The 26,113-nt window shown below is 48.4% G+C and overlaps 2 protein-coding genes across 2 annotated transcripts in view; one reads left to right on the forward strand and one right to left on the reverse strand.

Annotated features, from left to right (window-relative positions):
- Window positions 1-3,190, forward strand: part of MAB21L4 (mab-21 like 4) — a 23,838-nt gene extending 20,648 nt beyond the window's left edge. The window contains 2 exon segments of the mRNA XM_075068990.1: window positions 902-1,014; window positions 3,136-3,190. Of these exon segments, the coding sequence (XP_074925091.1) occupies window positions 902-1,014; window positions 3,136-3,190 (168 nt within the window).
- Window positions 3,191-4,203: 1,013 nt separating this feature from the next.
- Window positions 4,204-25,849, reverse strand: AGXT (alanine--glyoxylate aminotransferase). The gene is made up of 11 exons (XM_032766874.1): window positions 25,465-25,849; window positions 24,033-24,225; window positions 22,206-22,270; window positions 20,244-20,344; window positions 17,076-17,146; window positions 10,177-10,261; window positions 9,069-9,164; window positions 8,054-8,123; window positions 7,223-7,318; window positions 6,660-6,788; window positions 4,204-4,311 (listed from the first exon to the last, which is right to left on the reverse strand). Exons 1-11 carry the CDS (start codon window positions 25,726-25,728, stop codon window positions 4,204-4,206), a joined length of 1,278 nt encoding a protein of 425 aa, XP_032622765.1. The 5' UTR covers window positions 25,729-25,849.
- Between the last annotated feature and the right edge of the window lie 264 nt (window positions 25,850-26,113).

Here is a 26,113-nt window from a genome sequence, read left to right on the forward strand (position 1 = left end):
CTGATCGCCATATTTGGGGTCGGGAAGGAATTTTCCTCCAGGGCAGATTGGCAGAGGTTCTGGAGGTTTTTCGCCTTCCCCTGCAGCGTGGGGCATGGGTCACTTGCTGGTGGATTCTCTGCTTGAGGTCTTCAAACCACGATTTGAGGACTTCAATAACTCGGACGTAGGTAAGGCGTTTTTATAGAAGTGGATGGGTAAGGTTCTGTGGCCTGCTTTGTGCAGGAGGTCAGACTAGATGATCATATTGGTCCCTTCTGGTCTATGAGTCTATGAGTTTATGAGACAGAGTGGGTTAGGAGATGCTCTAATCTGTGCTAGCTGAGTGTGGTCCTCAGAGAAACTTCCACCAGCTGGGGATTGCTGAAGCTCCTTGCCATGCTCACACTGTCGTGTGGTTAGAGGTAGGATTCCTCCGAAATATCCAAATAGGTCAGCATGGTGCTAGAGTGCTAGCATTTAACCTGTGGCTCTAGAGCAGTGGTTCCCAAACTTGTTGTGCAACTTGTGCAGGGAAAGCCCCTGGCAGGCCGGGCCGGTTTGTTTACCTGCCATGTCCGCAGGTTCGCGGCTCCCAGTGGCCACAGTTCGCTGCTCCAGGCCAATGGGAGCTGCTGGAAGCGGTGTGGGTCGAGGGACGTACTGGCTGTCGCTTCCAGCAACTCCCATTGGCCTGGAGCAGCGAACCACAGCCACTGGGAGCTGCGATTGGCCAAACCTGCAGACGCAGCAGGTAAATAAACTGGCCCAACCCACTAGGGGCTTTCCCTGCACAAGTGGTGGAACAACTTTGGGAACCACAGCCACACATAGCTCTCTGGGGCTGAGAAATGCCTCTGATCGGCTGCATTTCATGATCAGAGTGGGCCTTCCATCTAACTCCTCTTTCCTTGCTGTTCAGTTCCAGGCCGACCACATGCAGGACATACAGCGAATCTCTGCTCTGTCGGACATCTTGTCAAAGGCCAAGAAGGTGGTTACAAGGGCGGCTCTAGGCACCAGCAAAGCAAGCAGGTGCTTGGGGCAGCCCATTTGCAGGGATGGCAGGGATCCAGCCTGGGAGCTGAGAATCAACAGGGGGCCCTGGGAGCTGTAGTTCCTTGGTTAGCTCCCTGCCTATAGAACCAGCCATGCAGCAGAGAAAGAACTACCTTTCCGAGCATTCCCTTGACCACCACCAACTGGAAAGGAAGGAGGGGGCCCTCATGCAGCAGTGTGCTGTGAGTGGAGAGTTGCACTGTGAATGGTTGGGGTACCATATTTTAACCTTCAAAAAACAGGACACTCCATGGGGAGGGAGGGTAGCCCCAGCCTGCCACCATCCACTCCCTCTGACTGCCCCCCACAGAAACCCCAATCCATCCAACCCCCCTTGCTCCCTGTCCTCTGATCACCCCTTCCCGGAACCCCTGCCCCTAACTGCCCCCCAGGACCCCACCATCTATCTAAGTGCCACTGGTCCTAGTCCTCTGATTGCCCCCTCCTGGGACCCCTGCCCCTATCTAAACCTTCCTTCTCCTTGTCTCCAACTTCCCCCTCCTGAGACTCCCCGCAACTTCCCCCCTAAGACCACACCCCCTACCTGTCCTCTGACAAAACCCTGGGACTCCCATGCCTATCCAACTGCCTGTCCCCTGACTGCCCCCCCCCCAAACGGCTGACCCATCTAATCCCCCCTTCTCCCTGCTCCTGACTGCCCCCCCAAACCTCTGCCCTGTCCAATTCCCCCCGCTCCCTGTCCCTTGACTGCCTCCCCGGAACCCCCTACCCCTTCTCCAACCCCCCAGCCCCCTTACCGTGGCACTGAGACCAGCGTGTCTGGCTCCGCGCAGCGCCAGACACACTGCTGCATACATGCTGCTGTGCTCCCCCATGGAGCCACAGCCCCCCGCCCCCTAGCATCTGCCTTCCAGATTTGAACACCTCAAAATTCAGGAGAACTCAAGCTCAGTTTGGGCAGCTGTTACTTCATTTATCCTAAATCAAATATACTGATCCACTGTAACTTGCTGTAGAAAAAGTAGGATAAAATTGAGCAAGAAATGCTTCCCAGTGGTTTTTAGGACTGGAATTGCTATTTTCAACAGGCTGTGTGCATTTTTTTTATTTTACCGTTATAAAAATTTGTTTAAAAAAAGGAAGAAGTGAAAATACTGCCATTGGCAATTCCCATAGAAAACAAAGAGTGGACAAAGAATAATAAAAGGCACAAATCAATTTTTCCATCATTTATGAGGACAGTCTTATAAATGACATCCAACAGATATCCTAATCACAAAAAAGCTGAAATTAGTAATCCACTTTACATGGCAGGCTCATGTACCATAAAAGAATGGAACAATCCTGTCTTGTTCTGTGCACATACCAAAATCCTGGCTGAAATGACCACGCCCTGGGAGCAAGTTACCAGTGACCCAGGCTGTAGGTAAACAGAAAGGAAGGGTGAGGTAGGGTGGGGGGAGAGCCAGGGCTGGGACAGCAAGGAGAGTGAGGGGGCACTAGGTGACGGGGAAGAGGGGATCACAGGTCTGGGGCAGACAGGGGTGGGGAGAGGCACTGCTGGGAGAACAGAGGGGAAGCCCAGCGCTGGGCAGAGGGGGGGAGGGAGAGCCCAGGGCTGCGGCAGCAGGGGAGTGCAGGGGGGAGCCCAGGGTTGGGAGTGGGGGCAGCCAAAATTTTTTTTGCTTGGGGCGGCAAAAAACCTAGAGCCGGCCCTGGTTGGTTAATGACCAGAGCTGAGCCAGCTCACCTCACATGATCACGCCCTGAACCCATAAACTGAATGGATTCCCCCCATGTTTGCCTTTACTGCTTTGATCACAGCAGCTGTGCTGGGAACCCAACATTCATTGGCTTCACATTGCACAAATGGGAGAAAGAGCAGTTGGGACAGAACTGAAATAAGCTTGTGATGGAGGCCAGGTGTTGACACCAGACTGTTACCAGAACAGGAGAGGTGAAGGGGCTACCCATGGCACATAGACCCTTTTCAGTCCTCTGCCTTTGAATCGCTAGATGAATGGACACAAGACAGTTCTCTGTGTATGACACACTCAAGTACACTACTACCATATGGCTGCATAGCTGAGCTCCAGTCAGTGCACGGTAAGCCATGACCCCTGGAATTACTCCTAGTATTGCTGGTCACTTGTACCGTGTCTTCTGCTATGGGAAGTATGCTGTTCTGTAGCAAATCAGAGTGACACACAACTGTGCTGTGCCATATGTCACTGTTTATTAATTCAGTGTGATCTATTCTGGGGTCATGCCCTGTGCACCAGTGAATTTACACGTGCATATAGCATATGCTTTTGCATGGGTGTGCCAGTAGAGCTTGGCTGTTGAAGGGAGCTTCCAAGTTCCTGATTGGTTGTAATACTTGCTTTGATGATGTAGTTTCCTGTTTGTGGGACCACTGTAAGCAGGATTGTGAGGCTTTCCAGGCTGCTGTGCTCACGCTGAAAGGACTAACATGGCAGATGGCAAGAAGGAGGAGGAATGTGAAGCCTTGATCCCAGGAATCCATGGGCCTGCAAGTCAGTGTGCAGCAGGGAGTGCAAAGCTGTTGTGCTGGAGGGCAGGTGTGAACAGAGCAGGCACAGAGGGCATAGATAAACACCAAGCCAGCCCCTGGCACTCAGCACACGCCTGCATGTCCGCTGTCTTAAAAGAGGGCAGGGTGTGAAAGGGGGAGGGCACAGGAAGAGAATGGGCCTGGCTGAGGAGACCAGGACTTAACTTTAGCTTGGTGCTCACCTCTCTGGCCTTGCTGTCACTGCTAGACAGGAGCACTGAGGTGTCCAGCAGCACTCTCAGTGATGCAGGTTCAGGTTCCACTGTGCTCCCAAGTCCTCCACGTCCCTTTTGCCTCATCCTTCACCTGAATGCTGCCAGATCAAGTCTTGGTCATTCATCAATAAAGCAAAAACTCTGAATATCCATGTGCAGATCCACCTAACACTGCAAACAATCAATTCTCAATGGAGCATGGCTCCCTGGGTATGGCATGGTTCATTTTTCCCCTGTACGGTGCTGCAGCTGGTCGAGCGCTCATCAATATTTCATCGGGTACAACAGACATGAGGGAAATGAGAGCAGTGGCCTCACTTCAGCCTCCTGCTTGAGTTAAGGAGAAGACAGTGGCATTATCAAGGCCTGAAATGATCTCTCTGTACTTATGTCTGCAGCTGCACTAGGAGCTGCTCACAGCTTGTTCTTGTGGCAGTGCTGGAGGGCATCTTTCAGGGCATGGAGGACTCGGTCCACATTGAACTTGGTGGAGTTATAGCCCATGAGTCCTATTCGAAGAACCTGAAATTGAGAAAAAAAAGAAACTCAGTAGAAAGTAGTAAATATTGATGAGATCAAATTGTTTCTCCAGGGTTGGCCCAGTGACACGTCGGATTGCATGTCTGCAGGGGATGCAAGGTTCATGGAGGAGGTGAGACCCATGCCAGTGACTTCCTACATACATACCATACAATGGGCCGGATTCTCCAGTGCACTGCACTAGGTACGGTCACTTATGCCTGGGCAAAGTGAATGCAAAGGAGGTGTAAAAAGGTAGCAGATCAAAATGGAGTCAAGCTGCCATCACAGCCAAATTGCAGCAGTGTGTGCTGCAGAAGGTGCATGGCAGTGGAGGAATCAGACCACATAGATGTAATTGTTTTTATCAGTAATTTAAGCAAATACAAGTACAATGAAAACACAAGAAATCTTCAGCTTCTTTGGTGGCACCTGCTTTAGCTCTGCTGGCCAGTATGTCAAAGATAAAATGCACTAGGGAGCAACTTTGCGGCTGATTTCCTCCTAGGGTGACCACCTACAGTTAGAGATAATAAATGACATTATATGAAACACTAAAACAAAGCTTATTTGTAAGAAGCCACCCCTTCCAATGCTTTATTCATCCCTTTGTATCTTGTTATACTATTCCTTATGACTACTGGAGAAAAGTACCTCACATACTGAGTTGAGTTGATCCAATTCCTATTGAAATCAATGGAAATCTTTCTATTGACTTCAGTAGGAGTTGGATCATGCCTCCAATAAGGAACAGCTCTTAAAATAAGGAACCAATGGTCAACCTAGGTCCTCCCAGCAAAGGCCCTGCAAGAATTGCTTTGCTTAAAAACTCATCCCTGTAAGTCTGCAAGCTTCTCACAAGTGTTATGCCCAATCCAGAACAAGGTATACTCTCTACTGAGGCTTGGAAAAAGTGCTCAGAGCACTTGACCTAAAGCCAGCATAAATCTCATGCTGTTATTGGAGCTTCCCTCTCCTCTAATAAATGATTGCATTTGAACTTTCCCATTTTCTCTAGTCTTTTCCAGTTTAGGGTAACGACTGGTTAGTAACAAGTCTACAGAAAAAGACTCTTCAATGCAGCTGTCTTAGATATTCTCTTTTAATTTGCATTCATTGACACAAACAAGGAAAACATGGAAAGAACAAAGACTAGCTTTTCTTCTCCTCCAAAATTTGCTTTTGCAAATTTTTCTACAAGCAATTCCATTCTTTCTTGGAAAGACCTACAAATACTACACCCTCTACAACACACTTTCTATTCTGCCACACACCTTCTACCACACACATAATGTTGTGTGTTGGGGGCGGGGGGAAGGAGGTTGGTTGTTATTACAGCCCCTAATTAAACAGACGTCTATGTTAGAATTCCCTCACAAAGCAACTGGCCTCTTTAACAGGAAATCAATCCAGTTCACTGTGTCTAGTTGGTTGCCTGATAGAGGGCACCTGACCTCTATAGAGATCCAGGCAGCAGTTGAGAAAGGGGAGTAGGAAGCAGCAGCAGGAAGGTGGAGAAGAGCAACGTGGCCAGCCCTGGGAACCGTGAGGGAAACTGGGGCAGGACTTACCTGTATCACTGTGGTTGGCTACAGAAGGGTGGTAAACCCTGCTACAGGTTCCCAATAGTCACTGCTTATTTTGCAAGTGGCTGTAAGGGCACAGCATGCCAGGCCTTATCTCAAGACAGCTTTTTCTCCAAGTTTGCTTGTTTCTGGATCTCAGTGCATGAAGCCCTGATGCAGCAGTTTGTATCAGTCTTGGGCTGCATTCCCTATGGAAGGCCCGAGGGATCTATTTGGAAAGGAGTCTGTGATTGGATGAGCTGGGGATTCAGCACATCTCCTGGACTCTACTCTTCACAAGCCTATCCGGACCAGTGCTGAAAGTCATTGGGACTCAGCTAAGGCAGACGCTCATTTAGGGAAATCCTCAGATACCAAATCGCTGCTTGGCCTCAGGTGAAAGGACCTATTTCTGTCAAGGAAACTGGATCACTTGGTACCTTCCTGACACCAGACTGGGAGTTCCTTTGCGGGCAATGGATCCTGAGGTTCTTATTAAGCAGCAAGGAGGGAACCAGGAGGCTGATGACACTGGTGGCACTATCCGGATCAAGGCAAGTTCTTGGTTGGATACATAAAACACATATAATGTAGCACTAGGGTGATGTTCCACCAGTATCATTCCAGTGATGTCAATGGAGCTGCTCTAGATATAACAGAGGGAACTGAGAAAAGAACCTGGCCCATAATCTGTTGAGATCCATATGAGCATCTGTAGCAAGGTCAAGTACCTGACTAGCCACAGACATTTGCAGAGTTTGACCCTGGTTGGCAGCTTGTACCTACCTTCCCTGCTGATGGTCCCAGGCCCCCTGAGATCTCAATTGCATGTTTATTCATAATAAACTCTGTGACCTCCTTCCAGTCATATGCCTCAGGCAGTATAAAGGTGGTGATTGTTGGGAGCCGCATCTCCTGAAAAATAGAGAGATCCATGCAGGAGGTCTCCTCTGAGCATGTGCAAACAGTCCTCTTCCCCCTCTTCCCCACTCCTTCTGTACCTTGCTGCAAACTTTGCCGTCTGGAACAAAGATTGGTTTCCGTGGGGACGATCATGCTTTTCCATCCTGGGTTGGCTGGGAATCTCCCAGCATGTGAAACCTTCTGAGAAATTCAGAGCTGGGCGAGATCCCCAGCTGGGGTCAGTCAGCATAGCTCTGCCAATGTCAGTGGAGCTACACAGATTTACACCAGCTGAGGATCTGGCCTCATCTGTCCCAAACTATCCCCTTAGCTCTCTTTCTCTGTAGCCCAGCCAGATGACACTTTATCCATAGTGTCAATCTATCAACATCAGTGAGATCCAGTAGGTCCTGTACAGTGTCTAGTAATATCAGCCCAAGTCCTACCTGTTCCTTCACAAACAGCTGGAGACCCAGCTCCTGCAGCCCTGCACAGAGGTAGAGACAGTTCTCCTTGTGACGCTTCCAGGAGTTCTCCAGCCCCTGGGCCAATGGGGAGAAGAGCACAGCCATTAGCTAGGAGATTACTGTCCCAGGACCAGGCATGTGACAGGCAGACACAAATCCCGGGTCAGACAGGTCAATTTAACATTTCATCTTGATGGGGAGAAGGCAGCTCAAGTGACCCTTAATGGGGCCTCTCACCTCCCAAGCACCAGTTCCCATCTAGCCCAGGTCTGGAATGACCACAATTTGTTAGCCGCTTGTGGCTGCACAAACCGAGCCCAGTCCTTGGGGGCGTTTCTAAAACAAAAAGCAGATCCCCCAAGATTGGCCTCCTGCCTGGCAAGCTCAGCACGAGGCCAGGACTGAATGGCGGTGGAGATTGAACTATCCCTCCTGGAGAGGCACTAGATACACACTTTGATGTTTGCCTGGCAGTTGCCCATACGGTTGTTAAATAAAAGACTTCAGTCTCCAGGGCTGTCCAACTGGTTTCTTCCATAAGCACCAAGCACAGATTTTTAAAGGCATTTAGGTGCCTACAGAGGCAGACAGATACCTAGCTCCATTTGAAAATCCCACCTGGCCAATGTTTGCATCTTTAAGCACCTAAATACTTTAAAAAATAGCAGTGTTATCTTCAACTGCATTTCTAAATAGCAATCCCAGCAACCAGCTCGGTGATGATAGTCCCAGTATCGTTTTCCCACTCATGTTCCTTCTCTTTGCCTTTCCCCAGCCTGCCTGGTCCGAGTGTCTCCTGCCATTGCTCACCTGTTCCGCAAGGATTGCCAAGCCTTCCCTCAGGCTGAAGAAGCTATTGATCGGTGCAGTATGATGGTATCTGTAATATACATGCGACATGCTGGAGAAGGGCTCATGACCACATTGACTAAATACGTTATTGGATCAAATCAATACATTACAATCAATACTGAAACCTAGACAGATCCTGGAGGCTAAGCCACCAAAAACCATACTTCAGCCTGACGTCCTCTTTCTATCCCACTAGCAAGGGGAAAATGAAATGAAGTGAGGTCACTACCAGGGCTGGTTTTATGACCCACAGGGCCCAATTTGAATACTGGGCATCCAGGGCTTTGGGGCACTTTGGCAGCGGGGGGTTCGCTCTGGGTCTTCTGCGGCACCGAAGGACCCCCCGCTGCTGAAGACCCTTGGAGCAGACCCCCTGCCGCTGAAATGCTGCCAAAGACCCCCAGAACCAGCCCCCTGCTGCTGAAATGCTGCCGAAGACCCCTGGAGTGGGGCCCCCTTAGGCACGGGACCCGATTTCGGGGAATCGGCCTAAAGCCTGCCCTGGCACTACACTGATATCAGAAGTTGGAACTGCATGAAGACTAAGCAGCAGCCCAGAATTTGCTGATGCCAAGGATGCAGATAGCAGGATGCTGTAAGTTGGTGCTATGTGAAAAGCACTGTATTCTCTGGTTCACCTCTCCTCTTCTGGTGAGATAATGGGGGTGGGGCATGAATTAGTTTTGGGGGAAGAATGAGGATTAGCTCAGGGTTAGGGTGAGGGTGGACACAAGGGGTTTGGGGTCAGGTTGAAGTTTAGATGAGAAGTAGGTAAGTTGTGAGGTCTGAATGGATGTCAATTATGGAGCCGGGGTGAGTGCTGGGTTCAGATGGGATTTGGGTGGGATTTCAATTTGGACTGAAGTGGAAATGCGTTGTGATTTGGATGAAAGCCCATCTGGACTCAGGTCATGGTGTGTTAAATCCCTGGTCAGAGAGCTGCTTCCAGGACATCCCAGAGCTCGTCCCTCACATTCTTGGCTTGTCGTCACAGCCCCAGTAATTGGCCAGCCAGCCCATGTCCAGGAAGAAGGAAGGTGGCTTCGTCCTCCTGCTGAAAATCTTCTTCCTGACAACATGGATATGACAAAGCTGAGTAACTGATCTGAGGAGCTCTGCCGTGCAGCCAGAACCTTTACTTAGTTTTCCCGCTACATGTACCACACAGATACACTCCTGGCCCCTCCGTTCCTCAGTTTCCCCACTTGTAAAATGGGGATAACAATACTGCCCTCCTGTAAGGCACTTTGATATCTGCCAAGGGAAGTGCTAGATATGAGGTAGATATGGTTATTGTTAACTAGTCGAGCTTACTCCCACTGGCTAGGGAAGGGAGGGGTTGCCTGGGTAGCACTCAGACGTGACATTGACGGAGGAACTGCTGGGAGCAAGACCGATTCAACAGATTAGATTATGGTGAAATGGAAAGGAATCCCGCTGACTGCCCCATGGGGGAAAAGGCAGCCACTGCACCAGCCAGAACCGACCCAGTGAGACAGTGCCAGTGCCTGGCTTCCTGCAGCTTGAACTGGCTGTGGGCGCAGACGGCTCCTGTGTACTGGGGAGGCTCTGACAGGCTGGGGCTGTAGGGGTAATGCCTGCACCTCAGGCTTAATTGGAAGTTGTCAGGCCTGGTCAGTGGCTGCTTTACTCCCCCCTCATATGACATAGGGCCCGAGCCTGCAACCCTTCCTCTCGTGGTGCGACGCTGACTCATGGGAGAGGTCTCCTAGATTCCAGTGGCACTGCCCCCAGGAGTGACAGCCCTGCTGCTGGAGGACTGAGTGACCACCCTTCTGTACATCTAGGAATCAATGGTCTCAGTCACTGGGAGAGAGGATATTTCTGGGTGCTTAAACACCTTGGGCTGGACTTGCCCATGTGTAACAGAGGGTTGAATGTGGGCCACCTTTCCCCTCTTTCAGGGACATTGTTTAACCTGTGTAGGTGCTTCTGCACATCTGTGGACCTGAGTCACCTGCTGCTTAGCCTGCCTCTCCCTGGTGTTGTGTACATGAGCACCTCTCCCTGGCCCCGTGCACGTGTTTCACAATCTACAGGGATGGTGGTGTTGTCCTCACCTGGCTTGCTCACTGAAGGAGATAGGGGCACTACCAGGGGGAGCATTCAAGACTTTTTGAGATCCCGAGTACAAGATGTCAATACCTGTGTTAAATGGAAAAGTAGTGTTAGAAACCCAGCCATTTAAGATTGATTGTGGAAGAAAGGCAGTGACACCATCCTTCCAGTCCTGACTAGCAACTAGCTTTCCATTAGGAGCCCAGTTCTGCACTCAGGGCTGGATTAACTCTCCTGTGGGCCTGGGGCTATTAGATTTTGTGGGGCCCCTGTATACAGGCCTCTATCCTAATTTAAAAGAAAAGGATCACAATTATGGCATCGAAGCTATTAACTCTATACTAAACTTGCCTTTTCATTAACATAAAGCCGTTCCGTATTTACATTTCAGTCTTAAAACATGTAGAATATAGTTAAGTTAATTCAAAATAGCCTACTTCTCACCTTAGAACAGTTGTTATATTAGTTTCTTTCTGGTCTTCAGGGCTGAGAAATCCTCGATGATGTAACTGAAATCCAGTTGACGAAGCAAGTCATACTCTATTGACATTAGAGTCAAATTATTCAGTCTCATCTGATCCATTCTTGACCTCAGCTTGTTTTTTATTAGCGCCAGTTTTAAAAATGATTGTTCTCCTCCAGTGTTAGTTACCGGCAGTGTCAAAAAAATCCATAAGGCAATATCTACATTGAGAAACACAGACTGTGGACTCCATTGTCTTAAAACGAGAAGTAGTGTCTTTGCTATTTTGTTTTCCTCGTGTTTTGTGAACTCCCTAAATTGAACCAGTTAATTTGCAAAATCCTCTTGTAAATTGGTACTATATTTGTTTTGTAGTTTAACAGCTGAATCATGTAGTGCTGATGCAGAAGGTAGATGAAGATAGTTCATACCTCTGAAGTTGCCGCATACCCCTTTGTATGCCTCTTACCTGCAATGCAGCTGTGCAACAGATTTATCAATAATAACATTGAAAAGCTCCACGCAAGATTTCTCTAGGCCTGACAGCTTACAGTCCAGCTCCCCAGTTTTGTCCTGTTGTTTTTTATACTTCAGTTCACAGTGCTTTTCCGATTTATACTGTTGAAAAACTCAAGGTGTCATTTGTTTAGTGGTAGTTTCAAAGCTGTCAAACTGAACTCGTAGACCAGCCACAAAATCCTTTAAAGAGCCCACCAACTTTATAGCATTAGGCAAGTCAACGTCAACAGCCTGAAGTGCAGTGCTTGTTGCTTGAAATGTGTTCCAGAGGTTGCAAAGAAAAACAATTTGCAGCTTTGTTCATTTTCATGACCCGTGGTCGAGTATCGTTGCATGTATTTGGGTTCCAATTTGGATTGTCTGCTAGTTTTCGGAGAGATTCCTGAATATTTTCATAATTCAGCTGTAGTGCTTTTGTAGCCTGGGCATGTGCTGACCACCTTGTATCTGAAAGAGCTTTCGCTTCTCGATTCGCTTATTGTCATTTGGCTCTAATCTTGCAGTAACAATTTGCCAGTGAGTGGTTGATTTCAAGCAGAAATTTAAAAGTGATGGAACAAAACAAAGTATTTGCCTCCAAGAAGCAGTTTATGCTCAAAATCCCAACTAAATTGATAGTAAAAAGAACAGGAGTACTTGTGGCACCTTAGAGACTAACACATTTATTTGAGCATAAGCTTAAATTGAGAGTATGAGCTGCGCAAGGTACCCATTCTACTAAAGGGTTTATCTCCTGAATTTGTGATTGCAGACCTTTGTATGCCCCTGACATGTTACTAGCATTGTCATAACACTGACATCTCAATTTGTTATGTCAATGTCCATCTTCTGCAAAACTGTCAAAACTGACTTGTTACTGCGAGAAATTTAAGAAAATGCTCTTGAATCTGCCCCTCTTGCAACACACAGCGGACAATGAACATAAGTTGATCTACGTGGGATATGTCAGGAGTGGAATCTACAATAATTGAAAAGTTCTTTGCAATCAGCAACTGACTGTTTATTTCTGAAAGCACCCTTTGTCCCATTAAAGTTATAAATTCCTCACAAATCGTATAAGAAAGGTATGAAGGCCTTCCTTACTAGCATTCCCGTATTTCTTTAATGTTCATAGAATCATAGAATATTAGGGTTGGAAGACACCTCAGGAGGACATCTAGTCCAATCCCCTGTTCAAAGCAGGATCAACACCAACTAAATCATCCCAGCCAGGGCTTTGTCAAGCCGGGCCTTAAAAACCTCTAAGGATGGAGATTCCACCACCTCCCTAATACCCATTCCAGTGCTTCACCACCTCCTAGGACAAGTGTTTCCAATATCCGAGCTATCCTCCCACATTTGTTTTCTTTTTTTTTGTGTTGCACTTGAGACCATTGCTCCTTGTTCTGTCCATCTGCCACACGAGACAGACGTGTTCTATCTCTTTGACACCCTTCAGTAGTATGAAGCGCTGCTATTATCCCCCTCACTCTTCTCTTCTCAGAAAATACCAGTTCTTCAGCCTCTCCTCGTAAATCATGTGCCCAGACCCCTAAGTCATTTTCATTGTCCTCTGCTGGACTCTCTCCATTTTCCCAACCTTTCTGTAGTGGAGGGACCAAAACTGGATGTAGACTCCAGAGTGCCTCACCAGTGCTGAATAGAGGGCAGTATCACTTCCTCAATCTCTTTAGCCTAGTAATACAGCCCAATATGCGTTGCCTTCTTGGAACGTGGAGCACACTGCTGATCATATCCAGCTTCTCGTCCACTGTAATCCCCAGGTCCTTTTCTGCTGAACTGCTGCTAAGCCAGCCTGTGCTGGTGCATGAGATTCTTCCTTCATAAGTGCAGGACTCTGCACTTGTCCTTGTTGAACCTCATCAGATTTCTTTTGGCCCAATTCTCCAATTTGTCTAGGTCACTCTGGACCCTATCCCTACTCTCCAGCATATCTACCTCTTCCCCCATCTTAGTGTCATCTGCGAACTTGCTGAGGGTAAAATTCATCCCATCATCCAGATCATTAATCATTAATCCTTTAGAAAAGGATCAAACTGACTCAATAATTCCAAGGCGCCCAAGTAATTCCTGTTATTGGGGGATCCAACAATTTCATTGTCTCCTTCAAAAGAAAGCCCACACTCTGCCAGAAACTTAACAACTTCAACAAACCATCTGAGGACATTTTTCTAATAAGCAAGGTCAGTTTCAATCTATTTTTCCAGTTCCGAGTCAATTTGCCCTTTGGCTTGTGTTGGAGAAATTCCAGGAAGCACTGCATTTCTGTGACAAATGTTGCTCTCGTGCTCGACAGCACAAACTGCATCATGTTTCCAGTCATTAAAGCCACAACCACTAAATGCCCTTGTATGAGAGGATGAATCTCCAAACAATCGACACACACACAAAAAAAAAACAACAGACCTTGTCGATGGACAATAAAGAAGCCACTCAGGAGGTACCGATTCCCCATTTTGAAGAGTATATGTGAAGAGGGTTTTCAGTAAACACCGTTTCTGGTGTTTGTATTGTTTTTCAGACACTGAAAAATCACAATGTTTGTTTTGACACAGTGTTGGCCCCTTTGTGATCCAATAAGATTGCACTGTTTCATTTATTGGGCCCAACGTGCTGCATCAGTGCTGTATGGGTCAAAGTTAGCTGCGTTTTTGCCTTCATCACATGCAGCTATTTCACTTTCATCAAAAACTGGCTGACTGACTGTGTCTGGACTGGCTGTTGTGGCTGCTGTTGTTTGCTTGCGTGGATTTGTGACGCTTGTTGACTTTTTTTCCAAATCATTAATATCTGGTGCATTTGTTGGTGGTTTACTGAAATAGCCTGTCAATTTTGGTATTTTGTTTAACTGTTCCCAATGAATCATTTTTAACTTCTGCACTTTCCTCTTTTGAGCTCTGCTGTCATATTTTCTAGTGCACCATTATCCGACGTTTTTATAAAACCACTGCACAGGCGCACAGATCCAAGCAATAAGAAATGGCACACGATTGGATTTTATCACATGATAATTATGATCAGGAAGTTGTTTTAATAAGATATGTTAGTAAAATAGATTTGTTCTATCCCAAACCATAGATCATATATTATATATATATATATTTTCATGTATATAATTATGGATTTATTTTTGCGGGGACCCCCCTTAGCCCAAGGTCCTGGACTGCAGCCCCTAAAGCCCCTATGTTAATCCAGGCTTGTCTGCACCCTATCATTTTCTCAGAAATGCCTCATGTCTCATTACATATGGGTCAGCAGCTCCAACACATACCCTCTTGCACTTCAACCACTCACTGCAAGACACAGGACAGCTCATCTCATGCTGCACATATGTTACATTAGAATGACTATTTCATTGCCAGCCAGCCAGGGCAATCTACATAATGCACAATTCACTATTCTCAACTCATTATCCATCATCCTAAGGACAGAGTGGTTTTAGTATCCCATTAGTGCTTCTTAGTCACCCTGTGATCTGGCTTAAACTACTCCTGAAAGTGAATAGAAACTACACCAGAAGACAGTATCCCTAGTGAACCATAGTGACACGACAAACTAATCATAGGTCTATTGAGGAGAGGGCTATGGGTCAGAGTTAAGTCTCTTTTTGAACACAAACTGTGAGGGTTTACAGTCCTGACTACATTTTTTCCAGTTTTGGGAGGAAGGGTTTGTACCTGAATTTCTTTCACAATGGAGAGAGGTAAATAATGGGGTTCCCCAAAGGTCTGTATTGGGACCAGGGCTGTTCAACATATTCATATATGATTTGGAAAAAGGGGTAAACAGTAAGGTGGCAACATTTGCAGATGACACAAAATTATTCAATATAGTTAAGCCCAAAGCAGACTGAGAAGAGTTACAAAGGTATCTAACATAACCGGGTAACTAGGTGACAAATGGCAGATGAAATTCAATGTTGATAAATATAAAGTAATGCATATTAGAAAACAATACATACTCCAGAAAGAGACCTTGGAGTCATCATGGATAGTTCTCTGAAAACATCTGCTCAGTGTGCAGCAGCAGTCAAAAAAGCTAACAGAATGTTAGGAACCATTAGGAAAGAGAGAGACAATAAGACAGAAAATACCATAATGCCCCTATATTAATCCATAGTACACCCACATCTTGAATACTGAGTGCAGAGCTGGTCTCCACATTGCAAAAAAGATATATTAGAATTGGAAAAGGTGCAGAGAAGGGCAACAAAATGACTAGGGTTATGGAACAGTTTCTGTATGAGGAGTGATTAAAAAGATAGGGACTGTTTTGTTTAGAAAAGAGACATCTGGTGGGGGGATATGATAGAGGTTTATAAAATCATAAATGATGTGGAAAATGAAAAGGGAAGTGTTATTTACCCCTTAACATGACACAGGAACCAGGGGTAATCCCATAAAATTAATAGGCAGCAGATATAAAACAAACATAAGGAAGTACTTCTTCATACAACAAAAAGTCAACCTGTGGAACTCATTGCCAGAGGATGTTGTGAAGGCCAAAGTATAAGTCGATTAAAAACAGAATTAGATAAATTCATGCAGGATAGGTCGATCTATGGCTATTAGCTGAGATGGTCAGGACACAACCCTATACTCTGGGTGTCCCTAAGCCTCTGACTGTCAGAGGGTAGGACAGGGCAACTGGGGGTAGATCACTCGATAAATTGCTCTGTTCTGTTCATTCCCTTGGAAGCACCTGGCATTGGCCACTGTCAGAAGATAGGATACTGGGCTGGATGGACCATTTTTCTGACCCAGTATGGACACTATTATGTTCTTATGAACAGGAAATGCTATTACAGCCCCACCCTCTGGATCTCAAACCCTAGGCCAGAAAGCCCTACCCTCTGGATCTCAAACCATAGGCCAGAGAGCCCTACCCTCTGAACCAGAACCCTAGAAGGGAGAGCCCTGCACTCTGGATCCCAAACCCTAGGCCCGAGAGCCCTACCATCTGGATCCCAAACCCTAGGCCAGAGAGCCCTGCCCTCTGAAACCCTAAGCCTGGCCTGGGGAGTCTTAACATCTGAAACCCTAATGCTAGACAGGGTAGTCATACTCTCTTGAACACTCACCCTTGCCTGTTAACATTTGTACCCTCATCCTAACCTGAGAAGCCCTACACTGAAAGCCTAACCCTTGCTCCGGGAACCCTGACTGTTGGAATGGCTAACCCTACTCTGGTAGCCTTAGGCTCTACAACCCTAAGTCAAACCCAGGGTGCCCTACGCTCTGGAACCCTAACCTGAGCCTCAGGAGGCCTACCCTAGCCTCTGCAACCCAAAGTGCTAGAACACCAACTCTATCCTGCAGAGCCTTACCCTTTGAAACCCTATCCACAGCTCAAGGAGCCCCATGCTTTGTTTCCCTAAGTGTAGTTTGGAGAGTCCACTCCACTGTAACCTTAACCCAAGTCTGGGTAACCCTAGCCTTGGAAACATAGTCCTAGCTTGGGAGCCTTGTCCTCTGGAATCGTTCTTATAGCCCAGACGGCCCTACCATGTGGAACATTAATGTTACCCCGAGATGTCCTACCCTTGGACATTCAGGTTCAGCACCTGTCCATAGCACTACCTTCTGGAAGCTTGCCCGTAGCACTACCTTCTGGAAGCTTGGCCATAGCACTACCTTCTGGAAGCTTAACTATAGCTCGAGGAGCACCTGCAGTGGAAGGTCTCATCACTACCCTAGACCCAGTTTCTCCCAACAGAAATCACTCTAGAGAATATGGTTCAGGATGAACCTTCCGCTAACCTTCCCCATCCCTAAGCACCATCTGGAAGGCAATCAGAGTTACCCTTTCCCCAGCCTCCCCTGTAGAGGGGAACTTTCTAGCCACACATACTTTTTTTCTTGTTCATTGTATGGGGCTGGTGAATACTCTAGTTAAGAAGATGAGTTCTTTGTTCCTTACCCTGTTGGTCCATGAGGATGGGAGCTCCACCTAATGATGCCACAGAGTCCACCAGTAGTAAGCACTTATATCTAGCAGAGGGAAAGGAAGAGCAGATATTACTTAGCAAATGTCAACCTGTTTGTGTTGGTGTCTGAAAGCTTCTCATTCATTCTGGTTCTTATCATTTCTCTCACCAGACAATATTTTTCCAGAGTCTTGGATTTCCCAGGACCCCCCAAAATGTGTTAAGCACCACTGCAACAGCTCTAGCAGGGTCACTAACCTGCCCATTGCTTTTCCCATGGGCAGTGGTGAAAGAGAAACATGCAATTTTTCCTTACCTGGGAATGCTATTATGCCCCACTGTTCGATAAGTATTCAGCAGCCCTCTGGGCAACTGATCCACAGAGGATCTAAGTCTGCAACAGCTGCCTAGGAGGGCCCTAGAACCCTAACCCAAGCCCAGGTAGCCCTACTCTCTGGAACCCTAACCCTAGTGGTTCTCAACCTTTCCAGACTACTGTACCCCTTTCCGGAGTCTTATTTGTCTTGCATACCCCCAAGTTTCACCTCACTTAAAAACTACTTGCTTATAAAATCAGACATAAAAATACAAAAGTGTCACAGCACACTAGTACTGAAACATTGTTACTGTCTCATTTTATCATATAATTATCAACTAAATCAGTTGGAATATAAATATTGTACTTACATTTCAGTGTATATGTAAGGGATTGTTATCCCCTTACTAAAACTCAGTGAGGTTTTTTTGGTTGGCTAGCTCCCAGTACTAAAAGTAAGGGGAAGGGCTAATGGGAAATCAGGACCCTGAGACTGACAGTTCACAGGAGCAATGGGGAGAGACCCATGCTCCAGGTGAGTCTGATTGAAAAGTCAGGCAGGCCAATGAGGGAGTCAGGAGGTCAGGGGAGGGGGCATCCTCTGTGTGAGCTGGTATTGCCTGGAAGAGAGTGGGGCCGAGTTAAGGAGAGGGCAGGGGCCCAAGCTGAGCTGGGGAGCAGGGCTGTGTCAGACAGAAAACCTGAAAATCATAGAACATTAGGGTTGGAAGAGACCTCAGGAGGTCATCTAGTCCAACCCCCTGCTCAAAGCAGGACCAACACTAACTAAATCATCCCATTCAGGGCTTTGTCAAGACAGGTCTTAAAAACCTCTAAGGATGGAGATTCCACCACCTCCCTAGGTAACCTATTCTAGTGCTTCACCACCCTCCTAGTGAAATAGTGTTTCCTAATATCCAAAATAGACCTCCCCCACTGCAACTTGAGACCATTGTTCCTTATTCTGTCATCTGCCACCATTGAGAACAGCCAAGCTCCATCCTCTTTGGAAGTTGAAGGCTGCTATCAAATCCCCCCTCACTCTTCTCTTCTGCAGACTAAACAAGCCCAATTCCCTCTATCTCTCCTCATAAATCATGTGCCCGCTGATCATTTCCATTGCCCTCTGCTGGACTCCCTCCAATTTGTCCACATCCCTTCGGTAGTGGGGGGACCAAAAGTGGAGACAATATTCCAGATGTGGCCTCACCAGTGTCGAATAGAGGGGAATAATCAGTTCCCTCGATCTGCTGGCAATGTTCCTACTAATGCAGCCCAATATGCCATTAGCCTTCCTGGCAACAAGGGCACATTGCTGACTCATATCCAGCTTCTCATCCACTGTAATCCCCAGGTCCTTTTCTGCAGAACTGCTGCTTAGCCAGTTGGTCCCCAGCCTGTAGCAGTGCATGGGATTCTTCTGTCCTAAGTGCAGGACCCTGCACTTGTCCTTGTTGAACCTCATCAGATTTCTTTTGGCCCAATCCTCCAATTTGTCTAGATCACTCTGTATCCTATCCCTACCCTTCAGTGTATCTACCTCTTCCCCCAGCTTAGTGTCATCCGCAAACTTGCTGAGGGTGCAATTCATCCCATCATCCAGATTATTAATAAAGATGTTGAACAAAACCAGTCCCAGGACCAACCCCTGGGGCACTCTGTTTTATATCGGCTGCCAGCTAGACATGGAGCCATCGGTCACTACCTTTTGAGCCCGACAATCTTGCCAGCTTTCTATCCACCATGTTGTCCATTCGTCCAATCCATACTTTTTTAACTTCCTGGCAAGAATACTGTGGGACACTATGTCAAAAGCTTTGCTAAAGTCAAGGTATATCATATCCACCACTTTCCCCATATCCACACAGCCAGTTATCTCATCGTAGAAGGCAATCAGGTTGATCAGGTATGACTTACCCTTGGTGAATCCATGTTCATAGGTGCTGGGGCTGGAACACCCACAGGGAAAAATTAGTGGGTGCTCTGCACCCACCGGCAGCTAAGCTCCCCTCCCCTCCCCGTCCCTCCGCCCACCTCCTTCTCCACCTCCCCCCCTGAGCACGTCATGTCCCCACTCCTCTGCCTACCTCTCAGTGCTTCCACCCGGCCACCGCCAAACAGCTGTTTGGTGGTGTAGCAAGCTCCAGGAGGGAGGGGGAGGAGCGGGAATGTGGCACGCTCAGGGGAGGAGGCAGGGAAGAGGCAGGGCTGGGGTGGGGATTTGGGGAAGGAGTCGGAATAGGAGCAAGGAATGGGCAGAGTTTTGGCGGGGACTTTGGGGAAGGGGATGGAATCGGGGCGGGAAGAGGCAAGGCAGGGCAGGGTCACATGGAAGGGGTGGAGTGGGGGCAGGGCCAGGGGCACATGGGTCGAGCACCCAGGGGAAAGCGGGGAAGTTGGCACCTATGTGCCTGGCAATGACCTGGCTGACGGTTGTTGTGCTGTGCCTGACTACAGAACCATCTCCTCACCAATGAGCTGTTTGACACTTTGCCCCCCACATTCAGTCTCCCTGAGTGGAGGCTGTTGATACACGTTTGCTCCCGTTGCTGCTGCTTTGTCACCTATCTCTTCTCTGTGGCACTTAGCAAACAATAACATGTGTTCCCTGGTGTCTCACAGGGCCACTTGCTGATCTCTCAGGACTTAGAACAAGAATAAAATGGAGGTGTGGTAACTTGGTGGTGTTCGAGCTTTGTGGTTTCTAGAGAGCATAATTCTCATTGGATGGTGTTAGTAAGTGTAGTGATAGATTTGAGTTTTCCAACACACCCTGATATCCCTGCCTTCCATGGCCCAGACAGTCTGTCCAGCCACAGGGCACCGTGTGGGGGATCCCACTGACCTGTGGCAGAGCTCTCCAAAGCCATCCAGGGGCTGAAGCACCCCACTGGATGATTCTCCATGTGTGATGAAGAACAGTGAGGGCTTGTGCTGTGCCAGAGCCTACAGGAGCAGGAGAGAGAGAGAGAGAGAGAGAATTAAATACACCATCCAAGCTGAGGAGGCTCTGGCACAATGGTGGGCAGACACTTTATTGCCCCAGCAGGGGAGAGACTATAAATAACTAGGCTGGAGTCATAGGAGCAGCCACCCAGCACAAGGCCAATGACTGTTGGGGGAAAGTGAGGCAGAATTTCCGCAACATCACACTGAGATGGCACTGGCTGGCAAAGACACTGTCAGATGCCTGCATGGGCAGTGGTGCACTGGGAGCTCTCCTGTGGCTGCTGTCATGTGTAAGTACTGGTGAGCTGCAGAGGTGGCACACCTGCTGGAAGACAGGTGTGTCTGTGCAATGAGAGCAGTGCCAGAAGGTGCTCCTATTTATTGTAGGCATGCGCCATCATCATCTCCCACTTGTTACCTCAAACAAGCTCCTTTGCTTCTTCCAACCTACCTCTGACTCTTGGGGCTGCTCCCTATAAACCTCTACAAAGACACCTCATAATCCACCTTAAAACTCTGCTTTGCTGTGAGGCCTGCCAAAACCTTGGGGATGGCTGGTGAGCCGAGACCCTTCCTGTTGTTTCATTGTTTCCTTGTGCTCCCCTGTCTGTCTGTAATCATCTGTTGTCTCCTATCTTACACTTGGACTGTCAACTCTTTGGGAAAGGCTCTCTTTGTGCTGTGTTTGTACCTCTCCTAGCACAGGGAGATCCTGCTCCATGGCAGCTCCAAGATGCTAACACAGGGATTGGCAACCTTTGGCACCCTTTGGCTGGGCTGGTTTGTTTACCTGCTGTGTCCGCAGGTTTGGCCAATTGCGGCTTCCTCAGGCTGTGGTTCACCGTCCCACGCCAATGGGGGCTGCGGGAAGCGGCGTGGGCTGAGGGATGTGCTGGCTGCTGCTTCCCGCAGCCCCCATTGCCCTGGAGCACCCGCCAGGGTGCTTATCCTGTTGGGCCGTGTGCCGAAGGTTGCCCATCCCTGTGCTAACACAACACAAATGAATAATGCTGTTACAAAGCTGGGTGGGCTTGTTAGTGATGAACGCTCTCCCTCTTCTGGACACTGTAGGTGTACCAGGCATTCAGGTCTGCTAGGAACCTACACAGCAATCTCAGGGTGAAGGAGCCCTGCCTGAAAATGCTCGCTGTATATTCTAGCAGTTAAATACATGCATGTCTAGTGGAAACAGTGTATGGTTCTCTCTCTTACTTCTCTATGCTTTCCTCCTGTACTCCCTCATATCTTTCCTCTGAAGAGCCAAGGAGACAACCCTCAGCCCTGAACACTTATACAACAAAGCAAACGGTGTGTGGGTGGCAGCATAACAGATTTAGGGCCAGGTCATGGGTGTAAACCAGCATTGCTTCCATTGCACCAAGCTGGGGCTCGGCCCTCTGCTTTCTCTCTAGCAGTGCAGGATGAGTTCCCACATGAGGGCTGCATTTGGCAGAAACCAGCGGAGACGCACAGTGCCCCTGACTGTCTGGTAGGATGGGGAATGCTCCTTTTCCCAACATTTCTCAGGGCTGCAGGCAGAGATGGGCAGGGAGCTGAGGCTATGCAGTCACGCTCTGATAGTGTGAGTAGCTGCCCGCCCTCCACTTGGTGAGCTGCAGGGTTCTCCTGGGCAGGGCAGCTACTCCTAAACCCAGAGGATGCACTCAGGGGACTGTTGAGAATGGTTTCTCCTCTGGGCATAGCCCATTCTTGCTTTCTCTGCCTGCCATTGCAGCAACATAAGGATTCCTGCCTCTTCTTATGTCCCAGGAGGCCACAGTTACCAGGCTGTTCTAGCCAGCACCTGTGCACTGCAGTCTAGTCCCAATGTCCTTGCTCCGATACATGCAGCACTCACCTCCTCAATCTCCTGTAGTGCAAAGTATTCTCCAGGGGGCTTCACCAGTTGGTGGACATTAGCTCCTGAAAGGAGTGGGACAAAGTCAGTGCCCTGGCAGAAATGCCCTAGCAGACCCTACTGTGCAGTCCCATCTCTAACAACAGCCCTGAATAGCACCAGTAACTTTGAACCCCCAACATTAAACAATGAGGGACAGATTGTGCTGGCTGTGCTGCGGTATGCAAGCGTGGGAGAGGATGCACAGAGCCGTTCCCCATGGGCACCTTGGCACAGTGCAGTCAGCATCCCAGGGTTGATGCAATGACCGGAGGAGAATTAGCATGTCTGATGTCACAAAGCACCCCAAACGGGGTGGGTGGGGAGGTGGGGTCACCATGGTGCCAAGCCTCCACTCATCAGCGGATGGACCATGACCAACTTCGAGCTGTTGTTCTGGGTGTGTAATAAGTCATGTATTAACTGGAAAGTGGATATGCCTGTCAAAGTCCAGCCTGGCCTCATGGGAATTTGTCCAGTTGAAAACTGGGAAAATGCTGAAAGCCATCCCAATATCACTGATTAAACTTGGACATGCTGTGCCCCTGGGTAGCAGCCCCCCTATCCCCCATCCCAACCACTGGCTCACTAGAAAGGAGGGGAAATAGAAGCTTCTCTGTGAGGGTCAGAGACCTGAACGCCAGAAGGCGCCATCAGGATCATCTTGTCTGGTCTCCTGTATCATGCAGGCCAAAGAATTTGGCCCAGGGATCACTGCATGGAGCCCAAAGACTGTGTCAGTGTTACATAGCCCAGTCAGATTCTCACTAAGAGACCGAGAACTGCAGCTGTCCTGGCTCACATACAAGGGCTCCATGCATTTCTGAGGAAGGCAAAGATGACGGTTCTGTGAGATGTCTGCTCTTTTTAAAGCTTCCTGGGTGGATTCAGTTCCCCTTCACTACCCCCAAAGGTCTGTATTGATGGCAGGGCCCCTGGACCTACTTCTACTCAGTGAAGCTGCTCTACACTGGGGTTTTTGCAGCAGGGTAGCTACAGTGATGGATGTGCCCAAAGCAAACCCTTAATGATGCTTGTATTAGCGTAATACACCACTTGCACTGGTTTAATTTACCCAGGCTCGCAACTTAGGTTAACTCCACTGATATAATTCATGGCTTACCCTAGTGTAGTGTGTCTATACCAGGCATTTGCAGTAGGGGTTTACGATGGTCCAGCTACTCCAGGGTAATTACCCCAATGCATAGAACCCCAGTGTAGACAAGGACTTTTGACAGATCCTCAAAGGCACCTAACTCCCATTGAAATCAAGTGGGAAATATATGTCTTCGTGGATCTTACATACTATCAGTCCTGCCTAACTTCTCTCCTTCAGCACCTGAAAGCTTTCTCTCTATTCTGCAGCAAGCCCCTTGCTAACCAAATCTGCCTTTGCCAAAGCTTTCCTGATTTCTTTGAGTTCCCAGAAGACAGTCGATGGGAAAGGGAGAGAGGCCTATTTCTTCCAAATTCTCTCAGGCCTGCCAGCTGCCCAGCTGGGGCAGAGTGACCAGGGCCATACTGTATCTGAGCAGCGAGAGTCCAGGTGAGCTGTTAGTTACACTAGGTCAGTGTAATCAATCCAGAGTTGGATAGAGCAATTTGGCCCTGTGTGTCAAGATGCAGCATGTCTCTATATAATGGTTCTGACCTAGCCACGGTGCACATTTTACTGACAGCCACTCAGAGGGACCAAAAGTCTAGCTTAGTCCCTACTCTGAGCCATTCTGGAGCTGTTTGTAGCTGAGGGCCCCACACAACAAATGGGAAGGGGTCCAAGTCCCATACCCAGTCTCTTGGAGATGTCTGTTGCACGCTCGCCCCAGATTCCATTCACTGCCGTCAACACCACCTCTCCAGCCTCCACTGTGTTCAGAAGCGCAGCCTCCATGGCACAGTGGCCCGGGCCACTGATGGCCAGGGTCAGTGGGTTCTGTGTCTGGAAGGCATACTGGATTCCCAGCTTGATTTCATCCATGATCTGAGGAGAACGGACAAGATGCCAGGATTAAAGCAGCCACCTGCAGTTTGGCAGTGTAACCGCATTGAAATCGGCACCCACTAACAGTGACACTTTGTGTGCTAGGAGGAAAACAACCAGGACGTGGCAGCTGGTAGTGAGCCCAAGTTTACATCTACACCTTTCCAGTGACTCTTATACACAGAAAATAATCAGCCATCAAAGGGGGAGCTAGAATGTGCAGAGCTCCAGCCCTCATCTGCCTGCAGTTGTTTCTGCTCTGTGCTAGGCGATATACATGCAGTACTTCTAATGAAACAGGGATAAGCGAAAATCACGGAGTTCATGATGTGATCCAGCGGACTGTCACTTACTGCAGAGTATTTGATTGTGAGCCACAAACACACTATATTTACAGCTTTTAGCTATTTCTTACAGAAATTGGTTTTACCAAAAATAAAACTGATCCCTAGCCCTCCCTTTGTAGAAGGCCTCTCTTGTGGTGCCCATGGGGCACTACTGAACTAGACAGACACTCTACTCAGTTCTGAAAGCAATTTAAAGAGCTAGAGACCAACACCAAACAGCTAAACGTAACCAATGCCAGACCCTGCTGGCACCGCTCATGGAGAGCTTTGCCACGGAAGCGCTGAAGGAGGTTAGGGAAAGGATTTTGTTTTTACCCCTGAGTTCTCCAAATGCTGGGAGAATTGGGAATCTGACAGGCAGTGGATGTTGGTCCTCTAGGCAGTTCTCCAAACTGCTTGTCAGCTTGATCCAAAGCCCATTTAAATCAGTGGGAATCTTTCCACTGACTGAAAGGGTCACGGGCTTTGGAGTAGCCCCAGAGTGGTGAATGGGGAGGAATCAGAGCTGTGGCTCTGAGTCTGCAAGAGCCTGAAGCATATGAGTCATCCCAGTGGCCATGGAGGCAGAGGCAGACACACACAGGAAAGATTTCAAGAAATATACTGACACCAAAAGCTGAAAGAAGCCAGGAGAAATGACAGCCCAACAGTGACTTACAATTAGTATCACCAAAACGCCTTTTCTGGGCCCTAGGAGACTCAGAAAGTGACGTCATGTGGGAATGGAACCCAGAAGAGGGGAAAAGAAGATCGGGAGCAAGGGAAAGTGGGTTTCATTTGCTATCTAAATCATTGCACTGGTGCCTGAGGAGAGGGAGAGGCTGCAGATTGTAGGAAACACTTGGAATGAGTCAGTGACCATGTTCTGGAAAAGTTGAGTTGTAGCCCTCACCTGGAACATTTCCTTGTGGAGGTGTCCAATTAGCTGCCGACCTCCTGCAGTCAAGATCCGAGGAGGGACGTTTGAGGGCCCAGGCCCCAGGAGCAGCCTGTCTGGAATGGCCAGGGGCTGCTGCAGCACTGCCGGGGGTGGCACCAGCAGCTGTTGCGAAGACATTGCGTGATAACGTGGAGCTGGGAGCACAGGCAGATGGAGAGAAGTCCGAGCTGTAGCTTGGCGCACTCGGGAGGCACTGCCCATCACTGCTCGGTGCATCTTTTGGGCCAGAGATAACAAAAAGAACCTTTGCCCTGACAGCAACCAGCCCCTGGGCCTGCTGCCACTAGCCTTCAAGCTCCCGTTCCTCTCTGACAGAGCCTCTGCTGGCAGTGGTAACTCAAAGCCTGTCAAACCCTCTGTCCTGTCACACTGACCTTCACAGTCCTGGCAATAAAAGCTTAAGCCCACCTCTGAATGACCCAGCAGCTCCCTGGCTCCTCCTTGATGCAGAGAGCTCTTCTTGAAAACACCCTCCGCCCCATTGGTTCTCCTGGCCTGTGAACTCTGCACCTGGTAGGAGCTGGCACTCTGACTGCCGCTGCTCATGTGGCACTAACAGCTTTGCTGCTTCTTGCTTTAGCCACATAATTTCCTAGTGCAG

This window comes from Chelonoidis abingdonii, chromosome 8 (assembly GCF_003597395.2).
Source record: "Chelonoidis abingdonii isolate Lonesome George chromosome 8, CheloAbing_2.0, whole genome shotgun sequence".
NCBI classification, from domain to species: domain Eukaryota; kingdom Metazoa; phylum Chordata; order Testudines; family Testudinidae; genus Chelonoidis; species Chelonoidis abingdonii.

Bases quoted from the DNA above. Each gene is read 5' to 3' on its own strand.
- AGXT (XM_032766874.1), bottom strand. From the start codon at position 25,728: ATGCACCGAGCAGTGATGGGCAGTGCCTCCCGAGTGCGCCAAGCTACA. The intron at 24,226-25,464 runs GTGAGGGCTACA...CGTTCTCCTCAG, and splicing joins TCCACAAGGAAATGTTCCAG to ATCATGGATGAAATCAAGCT. The intron at 8,124-9,068 runs GTGAGGGACGAG...TGTATATTACAG, and splicing joins TGTGACGACAAGCCAAGAAT to ATACCATCATACTGCACCGA.